The sequence below is a fragment of the Aptenodytes forsteri genome, unplaced genomic scaffold (assembly GCF_000699145.1).
Source record: "Aptenodytes forsteri isolate BGI_AS27 unplaced genomic scaffold, ASM69914v1 Scaffold61, whole genome shotgun sequence".
In the NCBI taxonomy this organism is placed as follows: domain Eukaryota; kingdom Metazoa; phylum Chordata; class Aves; order Sphenisciformes; family Spheniscidae; genus Aptenodytes; species Aptenodytes forsteri.
Window position 1 is genome coordinate 7,373,127 of NW_008794443.1, and position 7,354 is coordinate 7,380,480.

A 7,354-nucleotide genomic window follows, 5' to 3' on the forward strand; every position below is an offset into this window, starting at 1 on the left:
CGGGGGTCGCCGCCCAGCAGCGGGTTTGGCTCCAGGCATGGGCGGGGAGCGCGGAGAGGGGCTGTCCATCCTGCTGAGGCCTGGGCCCCTAAGGAGGGATTTGCCCGCAGCCTTCTAGGAGGTAGGCCAGGAGTTGAAATAAGGTCCCTTTTTCCTACAGTGGAGGGTGGAGAGATCTTGGGGGACAGCTCCTCCTCTGAGGGTGCAGTTTCTTGCTTCCTGCAGCTATGTCTGAAAGGGCAGTGCGTTTTAATAATGCAAGTCTGGCTTTGGAGGCTTAAGGACTCAGTGAGCGAGCAGAGGCCTGAACAAATATTGTGAGCCTCTGAGGTGGGAACCTCATTGTATCTACTGATGTACGTACCTGCCAAACGAGTAATAAGCAGTTCTGAAACTTTTTCCTGAGTACTGAGAGCCTGTTAGGAAAATCTCATTCCCTAACTATTATACCAATTAGTCTTTATAGTGTGAAATTGTATTAACTTTCTTAATATATATATATTTATATAGTTTACATTTTGTACTGAATAGTTGTGCTTAAGCAAGCAAACTAAAGGACCCCAGCTCATCACAAGAAGGATAGCACACACACACACACCCCTGACCCGAGATAAGGACCTCTGATTCTCAGAATCTTAAAGCTGTCCATGAAGGGTAAAGGACACCCCTGAACAACTGAGATGATAACATCAATATCCTAGCCCCTCCAACACGTCTGTGAAACCCTCCCATTATCTGGTCATAGATAAGTAACTATAGCAAAAATGACTCCAGGGTTGTCTAGATCAATAGAGAAGCAGGTGGATAACAATGCCATAGAAATATAGTTGCTTTGCAAATGGTAGTGTGTGTTAAGTAGTGATTAGTCAAATTGTGTTGTACCTGAATGCTATAAAGGTATAAGAACCATGTGTAAAACCACATTCGGGGTGCCCCAGTTTGAATGGGACACCTCATGCGCATGAATAAAAGAATTACTCCTGTGATGCTATCCTGTGCGTCCTAGCCTCTCTCCTCAGTCAGCGCAGGCCAGTTGCAAATTTTTGTGACAAGCCCTTGGATAAACGGGCAGATGCAAAATTCCTCTATTTAGTTGATCGAGTGGTTGCAGAGGTGGCTACTAAAGTGAGAAACAGGCTGTACCTTCTCCCTGAACTTGCAAAGACAGGAATGTGACTGTTTCTGGTACTACTGGCTCAGCCTTGCTGCTCTTCAGAGCTCTTCGGGTGGCTGTGGGTTTGAGAAGCAATGGAAATGTAATAAATGTCATTGGAGATGCTTCTTAGAAAAGCATATTCTCTAGTTGACAGAATGGTACACCAAAAATGTTTGCCTCCATCCTTAGCATAACTAAACCCTAAAAGCCTACAAACTGTAAGAATATTGATATATAGTACATGTTAAGGTAAGAACACTATTCTGGAACATGCTGCTGAAAAAGGTGGCATTATTTACTGAGCAGATACCAAGAGATGAGCAAGCGTTAGAATGGTGTGCATATATAAAACACACAGCAGAGGCTTAATATATTAAAAATATTATTATTAGCAGGTGTCACCATGGGTACCCAGTGATTTAAGTTCCCCATAGATGGCAAATGTTTTCCTGTGAACTTTATATAGTAACAGTTTTTGCATAGAACATTTTAATTGTGTGTTCTGTTAACTAAATGATATGCTAGCCTATTCAGAATTTGCTCCTGCCCAAATGTCACCTGTACTGTAGTATGGCTATATGAATGGGTTCTTCGTTCTGACTTTTCACTAGGAACTTTGCTGGAATATGTAACTTTAGCCTATCAATACAATTTGAGGACACAAGCACCAAAATCCTAAGGTGAGATACACTGAAGGATTTGGCCAGTGAAGTCCTGGAGTGGAATCTTTGGCTCTGAATTAGACACATTCCCTACCCAATAAGTTAAATACTTAAGATTATGTTTCGCAGCAGCCAAACTGCTAAAAGGACACATATCTTAACATATCTGATAGGAAATTTTAAAGGGAGGGTTGAATCTTAAGTTTGTTTGTTCTCTGAAGTTTAAGCATTCAACTTCTGACAGCAGAGAGGTGTCAGTTTTGGTTTCACAGGTTGAAACCTCTGTGTTGAGTTTGTACCTAGATTGCCCTTTTAAAAAAAAAAAATGGTGTAGGCTAATATTATTTTTCCTTTGAAATACAGAGAGAGAGAAAGGGAAAGAGAGAAAACTGCAGGCTTTTATTCAATGGTCTAGCTTTTAGAGGACTTGTTTGTGGTAAGGGTGTTTCTTTTCCTCAGGCTGAGAACTGTCACATGGGCATTTCACATTTACAAGTTAAGTGCCCTAATCTTCAAATATTTTAGCAGGGTGTTTGATGGATCTCTCCAAGAAGGTGAAGTTTGTAGCTTTGCATCTGCATCAGGTTTCCCACATTCTGATTGATGAAAGGGTAGATGCTGCTTACCCTTTGTCCGGACCCCTCCCCTTTTAATATTTTTTTTTGTGACAGATATGGTTGCTGTTGTGTGTAGAGTGTGATCCTACAGATGTGTGCTAGGCATGTTCTGGGTTTGCCTATAAGCAGGAATTTAGATAGTGCCTACACATAGGTAGGTAGTTGTCAAGCTGCTCAAAACTTGAAATTTTTGAAGAATTTAAAAATATAGGGGCTTTTGAAATTTGGGGTTTTGAGGATCACACCTTTAAATTTATTTACTGAAATTTTGCTTTGCTTCCCACTTCAGAGGACTTGTTACTGACTTTCCCAGAATTGCACCAGAATTCTCTAGTGGGACAGGGCCTGGATTCCGTATCTTCCAGTAACTGGATCAGTTATTCTAATGTGTTTGGTCTGAAGTAATTTGCTTCAGTTTTTGTTGTGGTTTAACCCGGCAGGCAGCTAAACACCACACAGACATTCACTCACTCCCCCTACCCCCCACAAAGGGATGGGGGAGAGAGTCGGGGGGGGGCAGGGGAAGTAAAATTCTTGGGTTGAGATAAAGACAGGTTAATAGGATAGCAAAGGAAGGGAAAATAATAATAATGATAAAAGAATATACAAAACAAGTGATGCACAAAGCAATTGCTCACCACCCACTGATGGATGCCCAGCCAGTTCCCGAGCAGCAGTCACCACCCCCCTGCCAACTTCCCCCAGTTTATATACCAAGCATGACGTCACATGGTATGGAATATCCCTTTGGTGAGTTGGGGTCAGCTGTCCTGGCTGTGCCCCCTCCCAGCTTCTTGTGCACCTGGCATGAGAAGCTGAGAAGTCCTTGGCTAGTGTGAGCACTGCTTAGCAACAACTAAAACACCAGTGTGTTATTGCATTCTCATGCTAAATCCAAAACACAGCACTGTACCAGCTACTAGGAGGAAAATTAACTCTGTCCCAGCTGAAACTAGGACAGTTTTACATGGAAAAGAAAGTTCATTTGTATTTGCAAATTAGCTGCATGCATTATAAAACAAATCTGTTTATCTTGCTTTGCTTTTTCAGTACGTATTCTTGTATATAAAGTGTTGACTTTGGGGCTTGCTTTTTTTTTTTTCTTCCCTTTTCTTGAAAGGCTCAGTAGTCAACTGGTCAGGTCAAGGATTGCAAAAACTGGGTCCAACCTTACCCTGTGATGCTGATACTCACACTCTGATTCTGGACAAAAACCAGATAATTAAATTGGAACACTTGGAGAAATGCAGGAATCTGATGCAGGTTAGTGTTACTTGGCTTGAATTTGCTATGAAATAATGGTACTGTGGTGCTAATTAAAATACTTCTGCTTTAAGGCCATATTATGTAATTGAAGTAAGTTAGCAGTTACTGTCTTCATAGGAAAATAAACGATGGCCAACTAAAATAGAAAGCTTTGTTTTCAGTGTAGCTCTACAGTTGATAGTGGGGGAGGCTGTTTTGCTAGTTACCTAGGTAACTAAAAATGAACTAAATAAATCCTAATGGGAAGGGGTCATAAGAACACTTAGAAAAGTCACTGATAACCCAAATTTTGATACTTGTTAGGTTTTGAATACTTGAGCTTAGTAACTTTAAGAATAACTTTGTTTTATCTTTCCTCTGTGTGATTGTAAACATGTGGACATACATACAGGACTCTCCTCCCCATTTGGGTTTCATAACTCTTCACAAAGGAAGAGGATTAGTAGCCTTAATTTACAAGAAGAAAAAAAGCCATGTGGATTAGGTTAAAATAGAAATAGCAAATAAAAAAATGTGAAGTGGGAGGGATCTATGTAGTCTTGTTAACATATCGATTCATGTAGGCCCTGATGTTGCTAGTGCTTATCCTTAATTTTAATACTAGCAACAGTCTATTTAGGCTCATGAGGGTATTAGTGATAACAATGTTAAGCATGTGTGTGGTGCTTGCAAAAATCGGAGTATTAATCCCTCCGGGGCAAAGCTGTACGAGTCCATGTTAATTATCACTGAAAGTGCCTCCAGATAGACTTGAAGTCACCTAATAACTTCTAGAGAGAAGCTAAACTGAGATAGGAGAGGAGGGGCTTGTTGCTACAACAAACCTTCACCAGTCTGCCAGCTTGGTTGTCATGTTATTAATGTGTATGTCTAATCAGGATTTAGCCTTTAAAAAGTTTGTGATTTACAGTCCTGTTAGCACAGGACTTTTTTGAGAATCATGTGAAACATATTTTATCCTCTGCCATGTTGACAGTAAGTATGATTTTACACCAGAATGGTGCAACGATTTGCACAATGATTTGGCGATTTCTGATTTTAAAGTTTTCTTTTCATATGACATGATTCCTCATTCATTGTCATTTATTTAGCTATTGCTAGGAGGAAGATTTCCTCTTAAGTTTGCAGAGTGAGTTGTGAAGACTATTTTCTTTGATCAGTAATTTATTTCCTGGCTCTTGCACTTTTTTTGTGTCTGTGTTATTTGCTTGAAAATGGAATACATAGATTGAAGTAGCTCCTGTTGGATTAGACTTTTAACCACTAAAAATAAAAGCCTATTCTGTCTGTGCAATTTAATACTTAAAACTGTTTCTTTTATTTGTGTGTCAATCTGCAGCTCTCTGTAGCCAACAATCGTTTGGTGCGAATGATGGGTGTAGCAAAACTGACTAAGCTCCGGGTGCTAAACTTGCCTCATAATAGTATTGGGTATGTGGAAGGGCTGAAGGATTTGGTGCACCTGGAATGGCTGAACTTGGCAGGAAATAACCTTAAGGTAATGTATTTAGTCTTTATACATTTTCCAGAATCTAGTGTTGTAGAAATTTGGAAAATGCTGCAAAGAAATCTGAATATGTTTCTGGTTTTGGTTGGAAAAAATGTTGAAGTTTTGTGTCTACTTGTTTATGAAATAGAAGAGGGCAACTTTTGAGCAAGAATTGTCTAGGAAAAAAAATAAAAGGTTTGATATTGAAATGTAATGAGAATTGGGAAACAGTCCCCAAAATAAGAAAAGAATTATCATCTTCAAAATGAAATTGGGTTTTGGGTTACTTATCCGGTGTTTTTTAGCTTTCAAAATAATTTATAATTATTGATACCTGGTTTTATTTAATGACTAAAAAAAGAGTTACTGTGAGTAATTGACTTCTTTATTTTTGTAGGCCATGGAACAAATCAATTCCTGTCTCTCTCTTCAACATCTTGATTTGTCAGACAATAACATCGCTCAATTAGGCGATGTTTCCAAGCTTATGTCACTGAAGGTAGATGCTATTTTATCTCTGTTTTTGTTACATTCTTTGCATAAAGAAATTTGCTTTGAAAATTGCTGCCTTTTAAAGCATTCATTATTCAAATACTAGCTCTTAAAGCATTTCAATTAATCACTTGTTACATTCTGCATAAAGAAATTTGCTTTGAAAATTGCTGCCTTTTAAAGCATTCATTATTCAAATACTCTCTCTTAAAGAGTTTCAATTAATCACTATAATTTCTAAAGGGAAGCATGTAAGAATTCTTTTCCTTGTTTTCAAGTTGCGGGAACTGAGGCAGTGATTTTTCTATAACCACTCTAATGATTTTGATAAAGATAACATGGTGAGATCTTGTTCATAGCTCTTAGTTCTCTTGTCCCATGTCATGAATCAGGAGAAAACATAGCGTTAACTCTCTCGGCATGAACACTGTAGAGAAAAAATGTTTCCAAATACATTTTGTAACTGTGACTGTACTTCAGTTCTGCATTTTAAAATGAGAAGATTTTGCTCTAAAATATAAAAATGAGTTTTCCTTTGCTGGAATAAAAAAAAATAATTTTGATGATACCAGAAAGCCTTAATTATAGCTCTTTTATGTGTATTGTGCAGGTATTGCCTGAAGAAAAATAATGGAGGTTTTGATCAAACATACATTTCATCACCATATTTTTATTTTATAGACGCTGTTGCTACATGGAAATATTATAACTTCACTTCGCACTGCCCCTGTTTGCCTACCTCAGAATCTGACTGTTCTTTCTTTGGCAGAAAATGAAATCAGAGACTTAAATGAAGTAAGATATAGAAGATATATCATCCTGTCTGTTATCCAACTATCTCCTTTCAGTCTACCTAAAAAGAAATGGGCTCCCTACTTTGACATGACCCATGTTGACAGAAGTAACTTTTGATGGTGTATATGTAATAACTATACTTTTCACTAGCTGCACAAGCTAGGTGATACTTCTTAAAATTTGTCCTTAAAAAAACCTTTTTTTATTTTTTGTTTTTATATTTGTTCAAGGATGTCAGAAGTATACTTTGAGGACTAAATTCATAGTGAGCTTTTCATGATTGTCTGAAGGTTGAAAACTGAGCTGATTAACTGCTGCAGAGGGCTTCTGCAGCTGCTGTGTTTAGAACAGAGGTTTGAATTGTGCTTGTTGCAACTGAACGGTTTTGGGCCCATGTCTTATTTTATCTATTTCTCAAACATCATATAAGAGAAACAAATATTCTGCCAGTGATTTTTGTCTTTATTGTTTTGTTTGGGTTTGTCGTGGTTTAACCTCAGCTGGCAACTGAGCACCACACAGCTGCTTGCTCACTCCCCCCTGCTGGGGTGGGGGAGAGAATCAGAAGGGTAAAAGTGAGAAAACTTGTGGGTTGAGATCAAGACAGTTTAATAGGTAAAGCAAAAGCTGCGCACGCAAGCAAAGCAAAACAGGGAATTCATTCACTACTTCCCATCGGCAGGCAGGTGTTCAGCCATCTGCAGGAAAGCAGGGCTCCATCACATGTAATGGTGACTTGGGAAGACAAATGCCATCACTCCGAACGTCCCCCCCTTCCTCCTTCTTCCCTTAGCTTTTATTGCTGAGCACAACACCATACGGTGTGGGATATCCCTTTGGTGAGTTGGGGTCAGCTGTCCTGGCTGTGCCCCCTCCC

The 7,354-nt window shown here is 39.0% G+C and overlaps 1 protein-coding gene across 1 annotated transcript in view; it reads left to right on the plus strand.

Moving 5' to 3' along the window:
- Positions 1-1,559: 1,559 nt before the first annotated feature.
- CEP97 (centrosomal protein 97) overlaps positions 1,560-7,354 on the plus strand; it is a 16,720-nt gene continuing 10,925 nt past the window's right edge. Inside the window, exons 1-5 of the mRNA XM_009289821.2 lie at positions 1,560-1,563; positions 3,556-3,698; positions 5,041-5,199; positions 5,588-5,689; positions 6,364-6,477. Coding sequence (XP_009288096.1) covers positions 1,560-1,563; positions 3,556-3,698; positions 5,041-5,199; positions 5,588-5,689; positions 6,364-6,477 — 522 coding nt within the window. The remainder of the gene's footprint in view (positions 1,564-3,555; positions 3,699-5,040; positions 5,200-5,587; positions 5,690-6,363; positions 6,478-7,354) is intronic.